The 25946-nt window shown below is 44.4% G+C and overlaps 1 protein-coding gene across 1 annotated transcript in view; it reads left to right on the top strand.

Moving 5' to 3' along the window:
• The window catches only part of LOC139414735 (ras-related protein Rab-6B-like), a 161935-nt gene that overhangs the window by 62587 nt on the left and 73402 nt on the right, over window positions 1-25946 (top strand). The window contains exon 2 of the mRNA XM_071162433.1: window positions 9211-9269. Within this exon, the coding sequence (XP_071018534.1) occupies window positions 9211-9269 (59 nt within the window). The remainder of the gene's footprint in view (window positions 1-9210; window positions 9270-25946) is intronic.

Genomic DNA, 25946 nt, shown 5'->3' with positions numbered 1-25946 from the left:
ACTTATTATTGTTAACATTGAGTGAGGACGTGCAACGTTTCAGGGTGTAATGCACAGTACTATAACCGGTAGTGTAAATGTAAATGATTATTTTTGTCAAGTTCCTTAAATGTGCTGAGAATGTTCCAAGTCCAGGCAACTATCCTGCACCATTTCCAGAATGTTTTGGGAAGGTTGTATGCAAAATAACCATAGGACAAGAACCCTCTTACCAAGCTCTAGGAAACATATGGTTCTCAGAACATTGGCACTAGCTGGGTGTTTCTCAGGTCGTTATGTGCTAGCTGGGTAGTGTTCTCAGACCATTATGTTCAAGCTGGGTAGTGTTCTCAGAACTTTATGTTCAAGCTGGGTAGTGTTCTCAGAACTTTATGTGCAGGGTGGTTGTCAGAATGTTATGTGCTGGGTGGTTCTCGGAACATTTTGTGCTAGCTGGGTGGTTCTCAGAACATTATGTGCTAGCTGGGTGGTTCTCAGAGCATTTTGTGCTTGCTGGGTTGTTCTCTGAACATTATGTGCTAGCTGGGTATTCCCTATATAGTGCCCTACTTTTGACCAGAGCTAATCGGAAAAAGGGTGGCATTTGGGACGCAACCGTGGTGACTGATTCCTTTTGGCTCCTCTTAGCTCCTCCTGCTTCCTGTATAAACCCTGTGCCCCCTCATTAACTAAAGCACTGAGATAGACTCACATAATACCATCCATCACTGGAATATAGTCTGCATCTCAAATGGTGCCCTACTCCCATAGGGCTCTGGTTAAAAGTAGTGCACTGTATAGGGAATAGGGTGCCAATTGAGATGCAACCATAGTCTGCAACTGAACTGAACTGAGCTCCATATTTATGTGCAGACAACTCTCCTCTGGTAGAGGTGATAAACTGAATAATGTCATAAGCCATCCAGTCTGCCTGCTCCATAAATAATACATGAAATATTTAAGAGATATAAAATGAGGGCAGTAGTCGTTGTTCTGCCATCAATCAGGAAGTCAGTTAAAATATCCTCCTTCCTGGTTGGCTAGGCCTACATCCTCTATGAAGAGGAAGTGATGATGGTGTCACAAATCCCATAGGGCTTGGGGTCAGGACTGATACACTACTTGACCAACAGTATGTGGGCACCTGCTCATCCAACATCTCATTCCAAAATCATGGGTGTTATTATGAAATTGGTTCCTCCTTTGCTGCTTTAACAGCCTCCACTCTTCTGGGAAGGCTTTCAACTAGATGTTGGGACATTTCTGTGGGGGCTTTCTTCCATTCAGCCACAAGAGCATTAGTGAGGTCATGTTGGGTGATTAAGCCAGGCTCGCAGTCGTTGTTCCAATTCATCCCAACGGTGTTCGATGGGGTTGAGGTCAGGGCTTTGTGCAGGCTAGTCAAGTTCTTCCACACTGATCTCGACAAAATATTTCGGTATGGACCTCGCTTTTTGCACGGGGGCATTGTCATGTTGAAACAAGAAAGGGCCTTCCCCAAACTGTTGCCACAAAGTTGGAAGCACATAATCGTCTAGTATGCTGTGGCATTAAGATTTCCCTTCACTGGAACTAAGGGGCCCGAACCATGAAAAACACACTGGCTACAGGTCATCTACAAGTCTTTGCTCCTTTGGCTGCCTTTCCTTCCAGTTCTCTGCTGCCAATGACTGGAACGAATTGCAAAAATCACTGAAAATGATCTCCCTCACTAACTTCAAGCACCAGCTGTCAGAGGAGCTCACAGATCACGGCACCTGTACACAGCCCATCTTGTAAATAGCCCATCCAACTACCTCATCCCCATACTATAATTTTTTGCTCCTTTGCACCCCCAGTATCTCTACTTGCACATTCATCTTCTGCCTCCCTTATCTTACCTCATTTGCACACACTGTATATAGATTATTCTATTGTGTTATTGACTGTGTGCTTGTTTATTCCATGTGCAACTCTGTGTTGTTGTTTGTGTCGCACTGCTTTGCTTTATCTTGGCCAGGTCGCAGTTGTAATTGAGAACTTGTTCTCAACTGGCCTACCAGGTTAAATAAAGGAGTTTTTTTTTTTGTTTAAGTTAAGAACAAATTCTTATTTACAATGACGGCCTACCCCGGCCAAACCCAGACGACTCTTGGCCAATTGTGCGCCGCCAATGGGACTCCCACTCACGGCCGGATGTTATACAGCTTGGATTCGAACCAGTGACTGAGATGCAGTGCCTTAGACCACTGCGCAACTCAGGAGCCCAAAGGAGAGCAGAAACAGCCTGGCACCCAGGCTAGTAATATCTGTCCTGTCTCAGACTGGCACCCAGGCTAGTTATATATGTCCTATCTCAGCCTGGCACCCACGCTAGTTATATCTGTCCTGTCTCAGCCTGGCACCCACGCTAGTTATATCTGTCCTGTCTCAGCCTGGCACCCACGCTAGTTATATCTGTCCTGTCTCAGCCTGGCACCCAGGCTAGTAATATCTGTCCTATCTCTCTATTCTACACAGTCAGAGCCAAGATAGATTTGATTGGTTCATAACATACAGCTACAACACACCTGGCTGGCAGAGAAAGCCTCTATCTCCTCTAATAACCCTCCTCATTGACTGTCTCTAACAGACGTTTATAGACAAGCAACGCTAAAACACCCCTCCTTAGATCACAGATCAATATCCGACACACGCGCGCACACACACACACACACACTTCCCAGGTAGCACGTAACGTTCTGAGAACCATATGTTTCTCAGAGCTTGGTGAGAGTGTTTGTTGTCCTATAGTTATTTTGCATAGAACCTGTCCACAACTTTCAAATCAAATCAAATCAAATGTATTTATAAAGCCCTTCGTACATCAGCTGATATCTCAAAGTGCTGTACAGAAACCCAGCCTAAAACCCCAAACAGCAAGCAATGCAGGTGTAGAAGCACGGTGGCTAGGAAGAACTCCCTAGAAAGGCCAAAACCTAGGAAGAAACCTAGAGAGGAACCAGGCTATGTGTCTTTCTGGTAAATATGCAGGATAGTTAAAGGCATTTTCTCAAATTGTTCCAAGAACATAAAGAAAAATGTCCATGAAAACCACAAAAATATATATAACGTTAAGAGAACATTCTAAGAATGTTATTTCTAAATACATTCTGTTCTCAGTATCAACAAAACTCTCTCTATCCTCTATCTTGTTAAGTGTATTCCAGTGTTGGCTGTGCCCACTAATTTAATATCTAAGGAAATTAATTTCCATATGTCCTATCTGTGCTTGGAGTAAAAAAAAAAAAGTTTACCCAAAATTAGCTAGCAGTGTTATTAAAAGGATTATTAAAACGTTCTCAGAACCTCTCTGAAACCTAAAACATAAACGTTCCCAGAACCTCCCTGCAACCTAAAAAATAAAGGAGCAGGCAGAGTTACTGAGGAGGAGGGAGGAGGAGCAGGCAGAGTTACTGAGGAGGAGTGGAGGTAGAGGGAGGAGGGAGGAGGAGTGGAGGTAGAGGGAGGAGGAGGAGTGGAGGAAGAGGGAGGAGGAGGAGTGGAGGAGCAGGCAGAGTTACTGAGGAGGAGTGGAGGAGCAGGCAGAGTTACTGAGGAGGAGTGGAGGAGCAGGCGGAGTTACTGAGGAGGAGTGGAGGAGCAGGCAGAGTTACTGAGGAGGAGTGGAGGAGCAGGCAGAGTTACTGAGGAGGAGTGGAGGAGCAGGCAGAGTTACTGAGGAGGAGTGGAGGAGCAGGCAGAGTTGCTGAGGAGGAGTGGAGGAGCAGGCAGAGTTACTGAGGAGGAGTGGAGGAGCAGGCAGAGTTGCTGAGGAGGAGTGGAGGAGCAGGCAGAGTTACTGAGGAGGAGTGGAGGTAGAGGGAGGAGGAGGAGTGGAGGAGCAGGCAGAGTTACTGAGGAGGAGTGGAGGAGCAGGCAGAGTTACTGAGGAGGAGTGGAGGAGCAGGCAGAGTTACTGAGGAGGAGTGGAGGAGCAGACATAGTTACTGAGGAAGAGTGGAGGAGCAGGCAGAGTTACTGAGGAGGAGTGGAGGAGCAGGCAGAGTTACTGAGGAGGGGTGGAGGAGCAGGCAGAGTTACTGAGGAGGAGTGGAGGTAGGAGGGAGGAGGAAGCATAGTGGAGTGGAGGAGCAGGCAGAGTTACTGAGGAGGAGTGGAGGAGCAGGCAGAGTTACTGAGGAGGTGGAGGTGGAGGGAGGGAGGAGGAAGCATAGTGGAGTGGAGGAGCATGCAGAGTTACTGAGGAGGAGTGGAGGAGCAGGCAGAGTTACTGAGGAGGAGTGGAGGAGCAGGCAGAGTTACTGAGGAGGAGTGGAGGTAGAGGGAGGAGGAGGAGTGGAGGAGCAGGCAGAGTTACTGAGGAGGAGTGGAGGACCAGGCAGAGTTACTGAGGAGGAGTGGAGGTAGAGGGAGGAGGAGGAGTGGAGGAGCAGGCAGAGTTACTGAGGAGGAGTGGAGGAGCAGGCAGAGTTACTGAGGAGGAGTGGAGGTAGAGGGAGGAGGAGGAGTGGAGGAGCAGGCAGAGTTACTGAGGAGGAGTGGAGGAGCAGGCAGAGTTACTGAGGAGGAGTGGAGGAGTGGAGGAGCAGGCAGAGTTACTGAGGAGGAGTGGAGGTGTAGGGAGGAGTAGGAGTGGAGGAGCAGGCAGAGTTACTGAGGAGGAGTGGAGGTGGAGGGAGGAGTAGGAGTGGAGGAGCAGGCAGAGTTCCTGAGGAGGAGTGGAGGTAGAGGGAGGAGGAAGCATAGTGTTGTGGAGGAGCAGGCAGAGTTACTGCAGAGGAGTGGAGGAGCAGGAAGTGGAAGAGTGAGGCGGTTGCAGGACAGGTATGTTCAGCCCTGAGGGGCCGTGGATCCTCCCAGGCTGAGATGGATATGGTAGGCTCCTCCCAGCTAACAACAAACGTTCCCACAACTTTAGAGAACGTTCCCTTAAGAGTCTCGTTAGGTAACTAGCTCGTGTTTTCATAGGAATGTTCCCGTGATGTGTAATAAATGTTCCCATTAGACCATTCCCTTATTAATGTCTAACAGAACGTACCCAGAAAGTGGTTACCATTCCCTTATTAATGTCTAACAGAACGTACCCAGAAAGTGGTTACCATTCCCTTATTAATGTCTAACAGAACTTACCCAGAAAGTGGTTACCATTCCCTTATTAATGTCTAACAGAACTTACCCAGAAAGTGGTTACCATTCCCTTATTAATGTCTAACAGAACTTACCCAGAAAGTGGTTACCATTCCCTTATTAATGTCTAACAGAACTTAGCCAGAAAGTGGTTACCATTCCCTTATTAATGTCTAACAGAACTTACCCAGAAAGTGGTTACCATTCCCTTATTAATGTCTAACAGAACTTACCCAGAAAGTGGTTACCATTCCCTTATTAATGTCTAACAGAACTTACCCAAAAAGTGGTTACCATTCCCTTATTAATGTCTAACAGAACTTACCCAGAAAGTGGTTACCATTCCCTTATTAATGTCTAACAGAACTTACCCAGAAAGTGGTTACCATTCCCTTATTAATGTCTAACAGAACTTACCCAGAAAGTGGTTACCATTCCCTTATTAATGTCTAACAGAACTTAGCCAGAAAGTGGTTACCATTCCCTTATTAATGTCTAACAGAACTTACCCAGAAAGTGGTTACCATTCCCTTATTAATGTCTAACAGAACTCCCCAGAAAGTGGTTACCATTCCCTTATTAATGTCTAACAGAACTTACCCAGAAAGTGGTTACCATTCCCTTATTAATGTCTAACAGAACTTACCCAGAAAGTGGTTACCATTCCCTTATTAATGTCTAACAAAACCTACCCAGAAAGGGGTTACCATTCCCTTATTAATGTCTAACAGAACTTACCTAGAAAGTGGTTACCATGTTCTCAGAACTAAATGTATTAATGTTCTAGACATGTTAAATGAACATTAATGTGTCCAGTTCTCTGTTGGTTAGGAGAATATTCCATCAATGACCCCCCCAAACATACTCAGAGTTCTCAGAATATATTCAATATAATGTGTAATGGGAACGTTGTCTGTGAATCAGTTTTCAGGACATTGGCTCCCACCCAAGAATAGTTTAATCACACATCACATCTTGTACCTGTTGCCGAGCAAATCGAGGCCCTGATTGGTGAACCACTGATCCATTCATGGCTCGTCATCTGTTGTCAAGGGATACTCAAACTGTTTTCAACGTACATATTTGACATACATGATTCCATTGCGAATGTTCAGTAATTACTATTCAACATGTCCTCACCTGGGATTTGAACCCGCAACCTGTTGGTTCACGGTGTGTCAGCTATGTCAGTTCATCTGACTAGTCTCATCATTCAGTTGATTTGATTTACTTCTTTCAGAAATGTAAGAGCTCTTTCTGTATAGTTTTCTAAAGTTGGTGGGGCATGTTAACCTGTTTTAATGATACTCATGAATCACTACGTTCAGTCAAATCGTTTTACAGAGCTTAAATTGACTTCAACGTGTATTCTACCTATTGCTTACATCTGGCAGATTGTTTCATCTACATAAGTGCCTTGTGAGGAGGAGCTTCTTTTGGACAGGGCCTAAATTAAACTGGCCCGAAAAAAATTAAGAAATATCCCTTATTGGGACAGTGGTTGGGGCACCATTGGGCTCTACACCACAGAGAGACAGTAGAAGCATCACTGGGCTCTACACCACAGAGAGACAGTAGGGGCACCACTAAGGCTCTACACCACAGAGAGACAGTAGGGGCATCACTGGGCTCTACACCACAGAGAGATAGTAGAGGCACCACAGGGCTCTACACCACAGAGAGACAGTAGGGGCACCACTGGGCTCTACACCACAGAGAGACAGTAGGGGCACCACAGGGCTCTACACCACAGAGAGACAGTAGGGGCACCATTGGGCTCTACACCACAGAGAGACAGTAGGGGCACCACTGGGCTCTACACCACAGAGAGACAGTAGGGGCACCACTGGTCTCCACACCAAAAATAATAAAACCTCCCAGGAAAACTTTCAAGGAACCAGAGTAAAACGTTCTCAGAACCTCCCTGGAACCAGATTAAAATGTTCTCAGAACCTCCCTGGAACCAGAGTTAAACGTTCTCAGAACCTCCCTGGAACCAGAGTTAAACGTTCTCAGAACCTCCCTGGAACCAGATTAAAACGTTCTCAGAACCTCCCTAGAACCAGAGTTAAACGTTCTCAGAACCTCCCTGGAACCAGAGTTAAACGTTCTCAGAACCTCCCTAGAACCAGAGTTAAACGTTCTCAGAACCTCCCTGGAACCAGAGTTAAACGTTCTCAGAACCTCCCTAGAACCAGAGTTAAACGTTCTCAGAACCTCCCTGGAACCAGAGTTAAACGTTCTCAGAACCTCCCTGGAACCAGAGTAAAACGTTCTCAGAACCTCCCTGCAACCGAAAAACTTTATCTTCTGTTCTCAGAATGTTTACATTTTTTCTTCAGTTTACCGATCAGGAAATGTACAGCTTTGTTGTCACAATCAATGTGAAATAAAGAATGTACATTCCCACAACTTCCAAGGAACCAAATGTGCTAGCTAGGTTTCTACCAGGCCCTATGAGCCCTATTCATTCAAATCCATTTCACTGTAAAATCTGACAGTCTTGTGTCTTTGGGGAAATTAGCATTTAAATGACTTGTGGACGAGAGCTTTCCTTGTCATGCCAGCCTCGTCAACTAGAGCAGAACCGGGCTTTTCCCTCTCTGATTACATATGAGCCACCTCCAAAGCCCCCCGACTGTATGTGTGTGCGTTAACCAGCAGGTGGTTTACCTGTGTCTGTGTCTGTGTGTGTTTGCACAGGCAGCGCACTGTTGAGGATGTGTCATTTCCTCAAGTACTTTCAACGACCCTGGACCATAGCTGAGCCTAGCGGGTAGCCTAGCGAGTGGCCTAGCGAGTAACCTAGCACATGGCCTAACAAGTGGCCTAGCAGGTAACCTAGTGGGTAGCCTAGCGAGTAGCCTAGCGAGTAACCTAGCGGGTAGCCTGCCGAGTAGCCTAGCGAGTAGCCTAGCGAGTAACCTAGCGGGTAGCCTAGCGAGTAGCCTAGCGAGTAACCTAGCGGGTGGCCTTGCGGGTAGCCTAGCGGTTAAGAGTGTTCGAATCCTTTCAAATCTGTCGATGTGCCCTCGACCTAATTGCACCTGTAAGTTGCTAAGAGTGTCTGCTAACATGAAAAGCCTGAGAAGAGAACGAGACTTTGGTTGCAAAGTGCACCATTTGAGGGTTATATTGAGGCACATTCTAGCCCTGCACCGGGTCTGATAACCTTTCTCATTTCCTATCTGGCCTGTGAAAAGAACATCTAAAGGAAATATTACAGATATCATCCTATATTGCCAACATATGAAAAAGCTTTATTGTGGAAAATGCTAAGAATTTTTTCGTTGTTGTATGAAATGAATAAGTCCTCAGGCTAAAGATCTCTCTTCATCAGGGTGTTTGTTATTCGTATAGTTTCTTCTGTTAGACAGTGCACCTCCCCTAAAGTGTAGTCATTATGTATTCACTGTTTCAGCACAAACAGCTGGAATGTCACTCTCTCTGTTCCAAAACCCATCTAACCCCACATCTCTCTCTCTCTCTCTCTCTCTCTCTCTCTCTCTCTCTCTCTCTCTCTCTCTATCCCTCTATCCCTCTCTCTTTCTATCCCCTCTCTCTCTATCCCTCTCTCTCTCTCTCTATCCCTCTATCTCTCTTCCTCTCTCTCTCTCTCTCTCTCTCTCTCTCTATCCCCCTCTCTCTCTCTCTCTATCCCTCTCTCTATCCCCCTCTCTATCTCTCTCTCTCTCTCTCTCTCTCTCTCTCTCTCTCTCTCTCTCTATCCCTCTTCCTCTATCTCTCTTCCTCTCTCTCTCTCTCTCTCTCTCTCTCTCTCTCTCTCTCTCTATCCCCCTCTCTCTCTCTATCCCTCTATCCCTCTCTCTTTCTATCCCTCTCTCTCTCTCTATCCCTCTCTCTCTCTCTCTCTATCCCTCTATCTCTCTTCCTCTCTCTCTCTCTCTCTCTCTCTCTCTATCCCTCCCTCTCTCTCTCTCTATCCCCCTCTCTATCTCTCTCTCTCTCTCTCTCTCTCTCTCTCTCTCTCTCTCTCTCTCTCTCTCTCTCTCTCTCTCTCTCTCTATCCCCCTCTCTCTCTCTCTATCCCTCTCTCTATCCCCATCTCTCTCTCTCTCTCTCTCTCTCTCTTTTTATCTCTATCTTTGTTTTTTCTTGTAGTTGGGAAGACATCTCTGATCACGAGGTTCATGTATGACAGCTTTGACAACACATATCAGGTAGGTATCGGAGGCACCACACTACCACACTGTCGTCAGGCAGTCACTGACACGCTACACTTTTGTATCGGTCACTCACTCCACCAATCACAGCAGTGAATAGACAGAACTGACCCACCCCCCTACCACACCCCCAGATTCAAACACAGCTTTGCAGTACATTGATCCACTAAGCAGCTGATTCTATGGTTGCGCTGTAAGAATGAGCTGATTGTTTTCTCAGTTTGGTGTCAAGGGAGCAGCTTCTAGGTTATCAGAGGTAAACAACATGAGATAGTATATTGTAAGGTAGTGGATTGTGAGATAATATATTGTGGGGTAGTATATTGTGAGATAGTATATTGTGAGGTTGTGAGGTAATATACTGTGAAGTAGTATATCGTGAGGTAGTATATCGTGAGGTAGTATATTGTGAGGTAGTATATTGTGAGGTTGTGAGGTAGTATACTGTGAGGTAGTATATTGTGAGGTAGTATATTGTGAGGTAGTTTATCGTGAGGTAGTTTATCGTGAGGTAGTTTATCGTGAGGTAGTTTATCGTGAGGTCGTTTATCGTGAGGTAGTATATTGTGAGGTAGTATATTGTGAGGTAGTATTTTGTGAGGTAGTATATTGTGAGGTTGTGAGGTAATATACTGTGAGGTAGTATATTGTGAGGTAATATATCGTGAGGTGGATGTTAGTTTTTGTCCCTACTGTGTACATTACCCACTCAGCATTTTAATTTGACCATGGGGGGGGGGGGGGGGGGTTGTTCGCTGGTTCAAATCCCTGAGTCGAATAGGGTGAAATATCTGTCAATGTTCCCTTGAGTAAAGCACTTAACTCAAATTGCTCCTGTAAGTTACTCTGGACGAGAGTGTTTGCTAAAAAAAAATGTTTTTTTAATTGTCAAATTTAAAGAGATCTTAAAGTCAACCAGCCCGTCTCCATTCCTAGATGTTCAGTACTACTACAGTGCTAACGCTGTAATGAGATTTAGATGGTGTATTATGAGTATATGCTTTATGGTAGCTCTCACAATGGACACTGTATCCCCTTCTATCCCGGGATTCAATGGCGCCGGAAGGGATGGCTGCCATTTTACAGGCTCATAACAAACCGTGCCGATTTTGTTTATTTTTTCGCATTGTTTGTAACTTATTTTGTACCTAATGTATCTTATGACCGAAAAGAGCTTCTGGATATCACAACAGTGATTACTCACCTCGAACTGGACAAATCATTTTTCTTTTATGAGTCTGACGTGAAGGAGCCCAAATCCCCATCATTCACGTGAAGAAAAGAAAAGACAGAAATACAGGGGGCGGAGATCGGAGTGCCTTGTGAGAATCTGTCGGCCAGTGGGTAACCTGCCTCTACCATCCGTTCTATTGGCCAACGTGCGACCACTGGAAAATAAACTGGATGATCTTCGCTCGAGACTATCCTACCAATGGGACATAAACAACTGTAATATCTTATGTTTCACAGAGTCGTGGCTGAATGACGACACGTATAATATAAAGATTTTCCATGCATTGGCACGACAGAACAGCTACGTAAGAAGAGGGACAGGGTGTGTGTCTTTTTTGTCAATAAAAACTGGTGCTCAATGCCTAATATTAAAGAAGTCTCGAGGTATTGCTCGCCTGAGGTAGAGATCCTCAAGCTGTATACCACACTATCTACCAAGAGAGTTTTCATCTATATTTTTCTTAGCTGTCTATTTACCACCACAAACCGATGATTACTAAGATCGCACTCAACCACCTCTATAAGGCCATAAGCAAACAAGACATTACTCACCCAGAGGTGGTGCTCCTAGTGGCCGTGGACTTTAATGCAGGAAAACTTAAATCTGTTTTACCTCATTTCTACCAGCATGTCACATGTGCAACCAGAGGAAAAACAACTCTAGACTACCTTTACTCCACACACAGAGATGCATTAAAAGCTATCCTTCACCTTCCATTTGGCAAATCTGACAATACTTCTATCCTTCTGATTCCTGCTGACAAACAAAAACAAAAGCAGGAAGTACCAGTGACTCGCTCAATACGGTAGAGGTCAGATGACGCGGATGCTAAATTACAGGACTGTTCTGCATCGACGTACGGTCACTATACATATTCCAACCAGAATCCATGGATTACAGGCAACATCCGCACCGAGCTAAAGGCTAGAGCTGGCGCTTTCAAGGAGCAGGACACTAATCCAGACGCTTATAAGAAAGAAGAAATAAGAAATAAATAAATAAGAAATCCCGCTAAGCCCTCAGAGGAACCATCAAACAAGCAAAGCGTCAATGCATGACTAAGATTGAATCCTACTACACCGGCTCTGATGCTCGTTGGATGTGGCAGGGCTTGAAAACTATTACGGACTACAAAGGGAAACCCAGCCGCGAGCTACCCAGTGACGAGAGGCTACCAGACATGGTAAATGCCAATTTATGCTCTCTTCAGGCCAAGCAACACTGAGCATACATGAGAGCACCAGCTGGTCCGTACGACTGTGTGATCACGCTCTCCGTAGCTAATGTGAGCAAGACCTTTAAACAGGTCAACATTCACAAGGCCGCGGGGCCAGACGGATTACCAGGACGTGTACTCAGAGCATGTTCGGACCAACTGTCAAGTGTCTTCATTGACATTTTCAACCGAGTCTGTAATGCCTACATGTTTTCAAGCAGACCACCATAGTTTCTGTGCCCAAGGAAGCGAAGGTCAGCTGCCTAAATGACTACCGACCCGTAGCACTCACGTCGGTAGCCATGAATTGCTTTGAAAGGCTGGTCATGTCTGACATCAACACCATCATCCTGGAAACCCTAGATCCGCTCCAATTCGCATACCGCCCCAACAGATCCACAGATGACGCAATCTCACTCACACACTCCACACTGCCCTTTTCCAGCTGGACAAAAGGAACACCTATGTGAGAATTCTGTTTATTGACTACAGCTCAGCGTTCAACACCATAGTTCCCACAAAGCTCATCACTAAGCTAAGAAACCTGGGACTAAACACCTCCCTCTGAAACTGGAACCTGGTCTTCCTGACGGGCTGCCCCCAGGTGGTAAGGGTAGGCAACGACACATCTGCCACGCTGATCCTCAACACGGGGGGCCCCTCGGGGTGCGTGATTAGTCCCCTCCTGTACTCCCTGTTCACCCACGACTGTGTGGCCACGCACGACTTCAACACCATCATTAAGTTTGCTGACGACACAACAGTGGTAGGCCTGATCACTGACACCGCTGAGACAGGACAACAACCTCTCCCTCAACGTGAGCAAGACAAAGGAGCTGATCGTGGACTACAGGAAAAGGCGGGCCGAACAGGACCCTGTTAACATCGACGGGGCTGTAGTGAGGCGGTCGAGAGTTTCAAGTTCCTTGGTGTCCACATCACCAACAAACTATTATGGTCCAAACACACCAAGACATTCGTTAAGAGGGTGCAACAACACATTTCCCCCCTCAGGAGACTGTAAAGATTTGTCATGGGTCCCCAGATCCTCAAAAAGTTCTACAGCTGCACCATCGAGAGCATCCTGACCGGTTGCATCACCGCCTGGTATGGCAACTGCTCGGCATCTGACCGTAAGGCGCTACAGAGGGTAATGCATTCAGCCCAGTACATCACTTGGGCCAAGCTTCCTGCCATCCAGGACCTCTATACCAGGCGGTGTCAGAGGAAGCACCAAAAAATTGTCAAAGACTCCAGTCACCCAAGTCATAGACTGTTCTCTCTGCTTCTGCACGGCAAATGGAACCAGAGTGCCAAGTCCAGGGTCGAAAAGGCTCTTCAACAGCTTCTTCCCCCAAGCCATAAGACTGCTGAACAATTAATCAAATGGCCACCAAGACTTTTTACACTGAACTCTAAATTCTCACAAAAATAATGAGAATAAAAGAAAGAGAGAGAGAGTTTCCTCCACCATCTTCTCCTCTCATCAGTCCCCTCTTCATCATCGCGCTGGATGTGCGTTCCAGACAGACTCAGGCAGATTCAGACAGGCATCTGCGTATTTGTAAATGTCTCCACATGCTTTATGACATCTAATACCTGTCCACTGCCTGCTACACTTTAATAACAGCCTGTCTGTGAGGAAAATGAGATGGTAATTTCTGTTTGATACGAAGCCGTTCGTTTCTCCCCACTTAACCCTGGGGTCCAGGAATCAGCCGGCTTCGTCATGCCCTCCCTCCCTCGACACAGCATCACATCAGTCAAAGACAGAGAGAGAGAGAGAGTGTGTGTGTGTGTGTGTGTGTGTGTGTGTGTGTGTCCACCCAGCCTTTGTACATCTTCTCTAGTCAAAGCCTCACAACCAGAGCCAGCCCTTTGTTCCAATTCAGATTGTGGATTACTGGATGGGTTATTACGGGTGATGTAGCTTTGTAGAGAGGGTTATTATGGGTGATGTAGCTTTGTAGACAGGGTTATTACAGGTGATGTAGCTTTGTAGACAGGGTTATTATGGGTGATGTAGCTTTGTAGACAGGGTTATTATGGGTGATGTAGCTTTGTAGATAGGGTTATTATGGGTGATGTAGCTTTGCAGACAGGGTTATTATAGGTGCTTTAGTTTGTAGATCGGGTTATTCTGGGTGATGTAGCTTTGTAGACAGGGTTATTATAGGTGATGTAGCTTTGTAGACAGGGTTATTATAGGTGATGTAGCTTTGTAGAAAAATAACACAGTTTTAAATCTACAACAATGCTTAAACAACATCAGCAGACCACTTTTGATGTCTGCGAAAAATCAAACAAAAACTAACACCGTTGTGTTTGACTACTGTAGTGATCGATCGTAAGTTCGGCTCTTTTTACTGACTCGGATCTTATCGACCGGTTCAGTCAAAGGAACGAATCGTTCTACTAATTTTGTTCATTTGAGTCAGCAATGCCCAGAGCACGCAGGACCCCGGCCGGGGAGCGAAGAACTGAAAACTGAATGTAGTTATCTATGGTGTTTAAATCCCTGTACCCAGCTCCTCAGTAATATATAGTGTTTAAATCCCTGTACCCAGCTCCTCACTAATATATAGTGTTTAAATCCCTGTACCCAGCTCCTCACTAATATATAGTGTTTAAATCCCTGTACCCAGCTCCTCACTAATATATAGTGTTTAAATCCCTTTACCCAGCTCCTCACGAATATATAGTGTTTAAATCCCTGTACCCAGCTCCTCACTAATATATAGTGTTTAAATCCCTTTACCCAGCTCCTCACTAATATATAGTGTTTAAATCCCTGTACCCAGCTCCTCAGTAATATATAGTGTTTAAATCCCTGTACCCAGCTCCTCACTAATATATAGTGTTTAAATCCCTGTACCCAGCTCCTCACTAATATATAGTGTTTAAATCCCTGCACCCAGCTCCTCACTAATATATAGTGTTTAAATCCCTTTACCCAGCTCCTCACTAATATATAGTGTTTAAATCCCTGTACCCAGCTCCTCACTAATATATAGTGTTTAAATCCCTGTACCCAGCTCCTCACTAATATATAGTGTTTAAATCCCTGTACCCAGCTCCTCACTAATATATAGTGTTTAAATCCCTGCACCCAGCTCCTCACTAATATATAGTGTTTAAATCCCTGTACCCAGCTCCTCACTAATATATAGTGTTTAAATCCCTGTACCCAGCTCCTCACTAATATATAGTGTTTAAATCCCTGTACCCAGCTCCTCACTAATATATAGTGTTTAAATCCCTGCACCCAGCTCCTCACTAATATATAGTGTTTAAATCCCTTTACCCAGCTCCTCACTAATATATAGTGTTTAAATCCCTGTACCCAGCTCCTCACTAATATATAGTGTTTAAATCCCTGTACCCAGCTCCTCACTAATATATAGTGTTTAAATCCCTGTACCCAGCTCCTCACTAATATATAGTGTTTAAATCCCTGTACCCAGCTCCTCACTAATATATAGTGTTTAAATCCCTGTATTCATCTCCCATAGTGTTTCTTGCTGATTCTAGTAGAGTAGGGACTTTTGGCATGAATTGACATAAATCGTCTATTAGCATAAATCGACATAAATCAACTTTTGGCATAAATCGACTTTTGACATCAATAGACTATTGGCATAAATTGACTATTAGCATAAATCGACTATTGGCATGAATCGACTATTGGCATGAATCGACTATTGGCATAAATAGACTATTGGCATAAATAGACTATTGGCATGCTCTTTTAAAAGGGAAAGCAGGAGAAGGAGGCTGAAGTGCGTTTTAGGATAAATGGACCAGGGTGAAGTATTGGTGGTAATGGTGTTGTGGACAGATAGACCTGTCGGGATTCCACTGGCACCTATAGCTCTGTCATTATATGAATACTAACCTCCTGTCAAATGTATGACCATATTAGACACACATATTTCCCTCAGATTACACAGACCCACAAAGAATTAGACATCAAACCCGATTTTGATAAACTCACATATCTACTGGGTGAAATACCACAGCGTGCCATCACAGCAGCAAGATGTGTGACCTGTTGCCATGAGAAAGTGGAGCACAAACAACATTGTAAATACAGCCCACATTTATTTGTTTTCCCATACTATTCATACTACAACTATTTGCACATTGCTAAAACAATTTTGATAGCTGATAATATAACTCTTGAAATTTATTTTTGAGTGCAATATTTACTGTTAAATTATAATAGTTTTGATGTTGATGTTTGTCTTCTCACTTGTTTTGTTTATTTCACTTGCATTGGCAATGTAAACATGTTTCCCATGCTAATAAAGCCCATTTGAAGAGAGAGAGAGAGAGAAAGAGAGAGAGAGAGCAAGCTGGTCCTGGGGCTCTGTTCAAAAACACAAACAGATCCCACAGAGCTCTAGGACAGCAGCACAATTAGACCCAACCAAATCATGAGAAAACAAAAAGATAATTACTTGATACATGGAAAGAATTAACAAAAAAACAGAGCAAACTAGAATGCTATTTGGCCCTAAACAGAGAGTACACAGCGGCAGAATACCTGACCACTGTGACTGACCCAAACTTAAGGAAAGCTTTGACTATGTACAGACTCAGTGAGCATAGCCTTGCTATTGAGAAAGGCCATCGTAGGCAGACATGGCTCTCAAGAGAAGACAGGCTATGTGCTCACTGCCCACAAAATGAGGTGGAAACTGAGCTGCACTTCCTAACCTCCTGCCCAATGTATGACCATATTAGAGAGACATATTTCCCTCAGATTACACAGATCCACAAAGAATTCGAAAAACAAATCCAATTTTGATAAACTCCCATATCTACTGGGTGAAATACCACAGTGTGCATCACAGCAGCAAGATTTGTGACCTGTTGCCACGAGAAAAGGGCAACCAGTGAAGAACAAACACCATTGTAAATACAACCTGTATTTGTTTATTTATTTTCCCCTTTGTACTTTAACCATTTGTACATCTTTACAACACTGAATATAGATTGTCTGGAATACAGACAGTAGGAGAGTGACTGGTATACAGACAGTAGGAGAGTGACTGGTATACAGACAGTAGGAGAGTGACTGGTATACAGAGGCAGTAGGAGAGTGACTGGTATACCTACTGTAGGAGAGTGACTGGTATACAGACAGTAGGAGAGTGACTGGTATACAGAGGCAGTAGGAGAGTGACTGGTATACCTACTGTAGGAGAGTGACTGGTATACAGACAGTAGGAGAGTGACTGGTATACAGACAGTAGGAGAGTGACTGGTATACAGACAGTAGGAGAGTGACTGGTATACAGAGGCAGTAGGAGAGTGACTGGTATACCTACTGTAGGAGAGTGACTGGTATACAGACAGTAGGAGAGTGACTGGTATACAGACAGTAGGAGAGTGACTGGTATACAGAGGCAGTAGGAGAGTGACTGGTATACCTACTGTAGGAGAGTGACTGGTATACAGACAGTAGGAGAGTGACTGGTATACAGACAGTAGGAGAGTGACTGGTATACCTACTGTAGGAGAGTGACTGGTATACAGACAGTAGGAGAGTGACTGGTATACAGACAGTAGGAGAGTGAATGGTATACAGAGACAGTAGGAGAGTGACTGGTATACCTACTGTAGGATAGTGACTGGTATACAGACAGTAGGAGAGTGAATGGTATACAGAGACAGTAGGAGAGTGAATGCTATACAGAGACAGTGGGAGAGTGACTGGTATACAGACAGTAGGAGAGTGACTGGTATACCTACTGTAGGAGTGTGACTGGTATACAGAGAGTAGGAGAGTGACTGGTATACAGACAGTAGGAGAGTGACTGGTATACAGACAGTAGGAGAATGACTGGTAAACAGACAGTAGGAGAGTGACTGGTATACAGAGACGGTAGGAGAGTGACTGGTATACCTACTGTAGGAGAGTGACTGGTATACCTACTGTAGGAGAGTGACTGGTATACCTACTGTAGGGGAGTGACTGGTATACCTACTGTAGGAGAGTGACTGGTATACCTACTGTAGGAGAGTGACTGGTATACCTACTGTAGGAGAGTGACTGGTATACCTACTGTAGGAGAGTGACTGGTATACCTACTGTAGGAGAGTGACTGGTATACCTACTGTAGGAGAGTGACTGGTATACCTACTGTAGGAGAGTGACTGGTATACCTACTGTAGGAGAGTGACTGGTATACCTACTGTAGGAGAGTGACTGGTATACCTACTGTAGGAGAGTGACTGGTATACCTACTGTAGGAGAGTGACTGGTATACCTACTGTAGGAGAGTGACTGGTATACAGAGACGGTAGGAGAGTGACTGGTATACCTACTGTAGGAGAGTGACTGGTATACCTACTGTAGGAGAGTGACTGGTATACAGAGACGGTAGGAGAGTGACTGGTATACCTACTGTAGGAGAGTGACTGGTATACCTACTGTAGGAGAGTGACTGGTATACCTACTGTAGGAGAATGACTGGTATACCTACTGTAGGAGAGTGACTGGTATACAGACAGTAGGAGAGTGACTGGTATACCTACTGTAGGAGAGTGACTGGTATACCTACTGTAGGAGAGTGACTGGTATACAGAGACGGTAGGAGAGTGACTGGTATACCTACTGTAGGAGAGTGACTGGTATACCTACTGTAGGAGAGTGACTGGTATACCTACTGTAGGAGAGTGACTGGTATACCTACTGTAGGAGAGTGACTGGTATACCTACTGTAGGAGAGTGACTGGTATACCTACTGTAGGAGAGTGACTGGTATACCTACTGTAGGAGAGTGACTGGTATACCTACTGTAGGAGAGTGACTGGTATACCTACTGTAGGAGAGTGACTGGTATACCTACTGTAGGAGAGTGACTGGTATACCTACTGTAGGAGAGTGACTGGTATACCTACTGTAGGAGAGTGACTGGTATACCTACTGTAGGAGAGTGACTGGTATACAGAGACGGTAGGAGAGTGACTGGTATACCTACTGTAGGAGAGTGACTGGTATACCTACTGTAGGAGAGTGACTGGTATACCTACTGTAGGAGAGTGACTGGTATACCTACTGTAGGAGAGTGACTGGTATACCTACTGTAGGAGAGTGACTGGTATACCTACTGTAGGAGAGTGACTGGTATACCTACTGTAGGAGAGTGACTGGTATACCTACTGTAGGAGAGTGACTGGTATACCTACTGTAGGAGAGTGACTGGTATACCTACTGTAGGAGAGTGACTGGTATACCTACTGTAGGAGAGTGACTGGTATACCTACTGTAGGAGAGTGACTGGTATACCTACTGTAGGAGAGTGACTGGTATACCTACTGTAGGAGAGTGACTGGTATACCTACTGTAGGAGAGTGACTGGTATACCTACTGTAGGAGAGTGACTGGTATACCTACTGTAGGAGAGTGACTGGTATACCTACTGTAGGAGAGCTCGCCATGGGGAGAGCTGATGGAGAACTACTTTATTCAGATGATCTGCCTCTTGTTGCCGTCCCCAGAGGAACACGACGGTCATGATGACTCAGAGCTTCTATTACTCACATTCTAAACAAAGGGTGAATTTGTAGATTAGGCAGCATATTAACACATACCGTAGCTAAGGCAGTTGATTATCCTGACAGATACTGTAGCTAAGGCAGTTGATTATCCTGACAGATACCGTAGCTAAGGCAGTTGATTATCCTGACAGATACTGTAGCTAAGGCAGTTGATTATCCTGACAGATACCGTAGCTAAGGCAGTTGATTATCCTGACAGATACTGTAGCTAAGGCAGTTGATTATTCTAACAGATACTGTAGCTAAGGCAGTTGATTATTCTAACAGATACTGTAGCTAAGGCAGTTGATTATTCTAACAGATACTGTAGCTAAGGCAGTTGATTATTCTTACAGATACTGTAGCTAAGGCAGTTGATTACACAGACAGATACTGTAGCTAAGGCAGTTGATTATTCTAACAGATACCGTAGCTAAGGCAGTTGATTATTCTTACAGATACTGTAGCTAAGGCAGTTGATTATTCTAACAGATACTGTAGCTAAGGCAGTTGATTATTCTAACAGATACCGTAGCTAAGGCAGTTGATTATTCTAACAGATACTGTAGCTAAGGCAGTTGATTACACAGACAGATACTGTATCTAAGGCAGTTGATTATTCTAACAGATACTGTAGCTAAGGCAGTTGATTATTCTAACAGATACCGTAGCTAAGGCAGTTGATTATTCTAACAGATACTGTAGCTAAGGCAGTTGATTACACAGACAGATACTGTAGCTAAGGCAGTTGATTATTCTAACAGATACCATAGCTAAGGCAGTTGATTATTCTTACAGATACTGTAGCTAAGGCAGTTGATGTGCTGAGAGTTTGATTGGTGTAGTAGACAGGTAGCTCTTAGCTGCTTTGATTCTGTCTGCTTAGATAGATTACTCTAGAGGTAGCTTTTAGCTAAGGCGCTTGAAGTGCTCAGTCTGATTGATGCAATAACTACAAGGTCATCCTGGATACTAGAGCCATTAGAAGTAGATTGAAACCTATTAGATAACAAGCTGGTCTACTGTATCTATCTCCCTGCTTGTCTGTGAGTTATAAGGGAAGGGATCTCCCAATAGGTCCATTGATCGTGTCTGCTGCTGGAGGCAGACAGCGTGAACACAACAACTGTTTCCTGTCCGGCAGACAACTAGTTCTCTGGATTTACTTGGTATTCAATTACAGTAAAATGTATTGTGTTCTTACGTCTGTCACACCTTAATATATCACTATTTAAAGACGTCCTCCAGCGATTGTTTTGTTTATTTTATTTAGCTTTTACTGTTGATAAAGGGATATAGTATCCCAAGTATAAATAAGGTAAAGTACACATACTAAAGGCTATATTTTCAGCTGGCACTTGGGAGGTGTAGTAGACAGGTAGCTCTTAGCTTTCATTATATAAAAAACAGCACACTGGGCGGGGGGGGGGGGGGGGGGGGCAATATTTGAGTTGTGACCTTAAAAACAAGTGATGATTTCCTGCACCACAAAAAAAATAAGTCTTAAAAGGTACACAGTTGATTATGGCATGAGTTTATAGAGAGGTAGAGCAGCCATGGGTTTATAGAGAGAGAGGTAGAGCAGCCATGGGTTTATAGAGAGAGGTAGAGCAGCCATGGGTTTATAGAGAGAGGTAGAGCAGCCATGGGTTTATAGAGAGAGAGGTAGAGCAGCCATGAGTTTATAGAGAGGTAGAGCAGCCATGGGTTTATAGAGAGGTAGAGCAGCCATGGGTTTATAGAGAGGTAGAGCAGCCATGGATTTATAGAGAGAGAGGTAGAGCAGCCATGGGTTTATAGAGAGAGAGGTAGAGCAGCCATGGGTTTATAGAGAGAGAGGTAGAGCAGCCATGGGTTTATAGAGAGAGGTAGAGCAGCCATGGGTTTATAGAGAGGTAGAGCAGCCATGGGTTTATAGAGAGAGAGGTAGAGCAGCCATGGGTTTATAGAGAGAGGTAGAGCAGCCATGGGTTTATAGAGAGGTAGAGCAGCCATGGGTTTATAGAGAGGTAGAGCAGCCATGGGTTTATAGAGAGGTAGAGCAGCCATGGGTTTATAGAGAGGTAGAGCAGCCATGGGTTTATAGAGAGGTAGAGCAGCCATGGGTTTATAGAGAGGTAGAGCAGCCATGGGTTTATAGAGAGGTAGAGCAGCCATGGGTTTATAGAGAGAGAGGTAGAGCAGCCATGGGTTTATAGAGAGAGAGGTAGAGCAGCCATGGGTTTATAGAGAGACGTAGAGCAGCCATGGGTTTATAGAGAGGTAGAGCAGCCATGGGTTTATAGAGAGGTAGAGCAGCCTATCCAGACATGGGTTTATAGAGAGAGGTAGAGCAGCCTATCCAGACATGGGTTTATAGAGAGAGGTAGAGCAGCCTATCCAGACATGGGTTTATAGAGAGGTAGAGCAGCCATGGGTTTATAGAGAGGTAGAGCAGCCATGGGTTTATAGAGAGGGAGAGCAGCCATGGGTTTATAGAGAGAGGTAGAGCAGCCTATCCAGACATGGGTTTATAGAGAGGTAGAGCAGCCTATCCAGACATGGGTTTATAGAAAGGTAGAGCAGCCTATCCAGACATGGGTTTATAGAGAGAGGTAGAGCAGCCATGGGTTTATAGAGAGAGGTAGAGCAGCCATGGGTTTATAGAGAGAGGTAGAGCAGCCTATCCAGACATGGGTTTATAGAGAGGTAGAGCAGCCTATCCAGACATGGGTTTATGGAGAGGTAGAGCAGCCTATCCTGACATGGGTTTATAGAGAGAGGTAGAGCAGCCTATCCAGACATGGGTTTATAGAGAGAGGTAGAGCAGCCATGGGTTTATAGAGAGAGGTAGAGCAGCCATGGGTTTATAGAGAGGTAGAGCAGCCATGGGTTTATAGAGAGGTAGAGCAGCCATGGGTTTATAGAGAGGTAGAGCAGCCATGGATTTATAGAGAGAGAGGTAGAGCAGCCATGGGTTTATAGAGAGAGAGGTAGAGCAGCCATGGGTTTATAGAGAGAGAGGTAGAGCAGCCATGGGTTTATAGAGAGAGGTAGAGCAGCCATGGGTTTATAGAGAGGTAGAGCAGCCATGGGTTTATAGAGAGGTAGAGCAGCCATGGGTTTATAGAGAGGTAGAGCAGCCTATCCTATCCAGACATGGGTTAATAGAGAGAGAGGTAGAGCAGCCTATCCAGACATGGCAAACTGTTCCCATGGAAGGAGAGATGTTCCTTTTGTGCCGGTGAATCTCGTATTTAGAAACATTAAAACACGATTGGTTTCCCCCTATTTGGGTTATAGAGAGGTAGAGCAGCCTATCCAGACATGGCAAACTGTTCCCATGGAAGGAGAGATGTTCCTTTTGTGCCGGTGAATCTCGTATTTAGAAACATTAAAACACGATTGGTTTCCCCCTATTTAGTTCAATGAGATTAAAAACCAAGCATTGCCTTCCCCTTAATTAAGGCTAGTTTAGCAGAAGCGTTTCTTTTTTATCCTAGCCATTAGGGTTAGGGTTAGCCTAGCCATTAGGGTTAGGGTTAGCCTAGCCATTAGGGTTAGGGTTAGCCTAGCCATTAGGGTTAGGGTTAGCCTAGCCATTAGGGTTAGGGTTAGCCTAGCCATTAGCCAAGCAGCCTGTGAACAAAGGGCTTTTTTTAAATGGTCTACTGAGAGTACTTTTAAATATTTGGGAGTCTCCCCCCCCCCATATTTGGGAGTCGTGTCGTCCCCCCCCCCCCATATTTGGGAGTCCCCCCCCATATTTGGGAGTCCCCCCCCATATTTGGGAGTCCCCCCCCCCCATATTTGGGAGTCGTCGTCGTCCCCCCCCATATTTGGGAGTCCCCCCCCCCCCCCATATTTGGGAGTCCCCCCCCCCCATATTTGGGAGTCCCCCCCCCCCTTGCTTTTTCATTAGTCACAATTCACATATCTGCCCACTTCATTTCACTTGTTCAGTAGCCTGATTGGTGTCACACTTCTTCTCCATCCCAAGCAAACACAGCTGACGAATCACATTGCATTCTAAACTGAAGACCATGATTGGGTGATTATTGGAGTCGGGTGTGTTAGCTGGAGCTGGAGCTGGGGGCAAAACTGTGACAACAATCAGGCCCCATGAGGACTGGAGTTGCCCACACCTGCTTTAGAGTTTGGGAGTTATTATGTGATATGTGAATTGTCCACCCCTGCTTTAGAGTTCTGGAGTTATTATGTGATATGTGAATTGTCCACCCCTGCTTTAGAGTTCGGGAGTTATTATGTGATATGTGAATTGTCCACCCCTGCTTTAGAGTTCGGGAGTTATTATGTGATATGTGAATTGTCCACCCCTGCTTTAGAGTTCGGGAGTTATTATGTGATATGTGAATTGTCCACCCCTGCTTTAGAGTTCGGGAGTTATTATGTGATATGTGAATTGTCCACCCCTGCTTTAGAGTTCGGTAGTTATTATGTGATATGTGAATTGTCCACCCCTGCTTTAGAGTTCGGGAGTTATTATGTGATATGTGAATTGTCCACCCCTGCTTTAGAGTTCGGGAGTTATTATGTGATATGTGAATTGTCCACCCCTGCTTTAGAGTTTGGGAGTTATTATGTGATATGTGAATTGTCCACCCCTGCTTTAGAGTTCGGGAGTTATTATGTGATATGTGAATTGTCCACCCCTGCTTTAGAGTTCGGGAGTTATTATGTGATATGTGAATTGTCCACCCCTGCTTTAGAGTTCGGGAGTTATTATGTGATATGTGAATTGTCCACCCCTGCTTTAGAGTTCGGGAGTTATTATGTGATATGTGAATTGTCCACCCCTGCTTTAGAGTTCGGGAGTTATTATGTGATATGTGAATTGTCCACCCCTGCTTTAGAGTTCGGGAGTTATTATGTGATATGTGAATTGTCCACCCCTGCTTTAGAGTTTGAGAGTTATTATGTGATATGTGAATTGTCCACCCCTGCTTTAGAGTTCGGGAGTTATTATGTGATATGTGAATTGTCCACCCCTGCTTTAGAGTTCGGGAGTTATTATGTGATATGTGAATTGTCCACCCCTGCTTCAGAGTTTGAGAGTTATTATGTGATATGTGAATTGTCCACCCCTGCTTTAGAGTTCGGGAGTTATTATGTGATATGTGAATTGTCCACCCCTGCTTTAGAGTTTGGGAGTTATTATGTGATATGTGAATTGTCCACCCCTGCTTTAGAGTTTGGGAGTTATTATGTGATATGTGAATTGTCCACCCCTGCTTTAGAGTGAACATTAAATTAAAAACATACACATGTAAAATACCTCCTCACCCAGCTGTGATTGGTTGAGTGGGGGCCATGCATGCAAGAGCAGGAAGCTGTGCCCTGCGTTCTTTAACAATGATGTGTGAATGTTTTAATAATTAAATAGGTTATGAATCATTCTGCCGGATGGAATCTGTTCCTACAGCACAGAGTTCTATCTCTCTGTGCGACATTCTATATTTAACCCAAGGTTCCTGGGTTAGAGAGGGAGTCCAACTCTGCCATTGAACATTTAATTCCCAAACACCTCTGTGGCTTTCTCTAATTTTGAGGAATGCAAGGGGTTTTATCTGTTTTCATTATTTATTTATTTTTATTTTATTTTTCATGACACTATTTGGTTCACAGATGATTTGTAATATATTTGCTCTTGCGTGATGGAAAGCAGTTTTCAACCTGATTAAAAGAGCTTGATAGAGTCCTTAACTCAGCATTTATTTTTAAATACAGTTGAAGTGGGAAGTTTAAATACACAGGTTGGAGTCATTAAAACTTGTTTTTCAACCACTCCACAATTTTCTTGTTAACAAACTGTAGTTTTGGCAAGTCGGTTAGGACATCTACTTTGTACATGACACACATCATTCTTCCAACAATTGTTTACAGACAGATTATTTCACTTATAACTCACTGTATCACAAGTCCAGTGGGTCAGAAGTTTACATACACTAAGTTGACTGTGCCTTTAAACAGCTTGGAAAATTCCAGAAAATGATGTCATTGCTTTAAACGCTTCTGATGGGCTAAATGACATAATTTGAGTCAATTGGAGGTGTACCTGAGGATGTACGTATTTCAAGGTCTACCTTCAAACTCAGTGCCTCTTTGTTTGACATCATGGGAAAATCAACCAAGTCCTCAGAAAAAATTATATACCTCCTTTGGAGCAATTTCCAAATGCCTGAAGGTGCAACCAATAGTATGCAAGTATAAACCCCTTGGGACCACACTGCCACCATACCGCTCAGGAAGGAGACGCGTTCTGTCTCCTAGAGGTGAACGTACTTTGGTGCGAAAAGTGCAAATCAATCCCAGGACAACAGCAAAGGACCTTGTGAAGATGCTGGAGGAAACGGGTACAAAAGTATCTATATCCACAGTAAAATCAGTCCTATATCGAAATAACCTGAAAGACCGCTCAGCAAGGAAGAAACCACTGCTCCAAAACCGCCTGTCACGGTTTTCTTCTTCCTCCTCCTCTGAAGAGGAGGTGTAGCAAGGATCGGACCAAAATGCGGCGTGGTATGTGTTCGTCATTAATTTTAATAAAGAAAACATTGAACACTGAAACACTATACAAAAACAATAAACGAAATAACAACCGTGAAGCTAAATGAGAACTGTGCTGAAACAAGCCATCAACATAGACAATCACCCACAAACAAACAGTGCAACCCAG

The sequence above is a fragment of the Oncorhynchus clarkii genome, chromosome 1, assembly GCF_045791955.1.
Source record: "Oncorhynchus clarkii lewisi isolate Uvic-CL-2024 chromosome 1, UVic_Ocla_1.0, whole genome shotgun sequence".
Taxonomy (NCBI): Eukaryota; Metazoa; Chordata; class Actinopteri; order Salmoniformes; family Salmonidae; genus Oncorhynchus; species Oncorhynchus clarkii.
The sequence above is the reverse complement of the archived record's forward strand: the minus strand, read 5'-3'. Positions and strand labels throughout refer to the sequence as shown.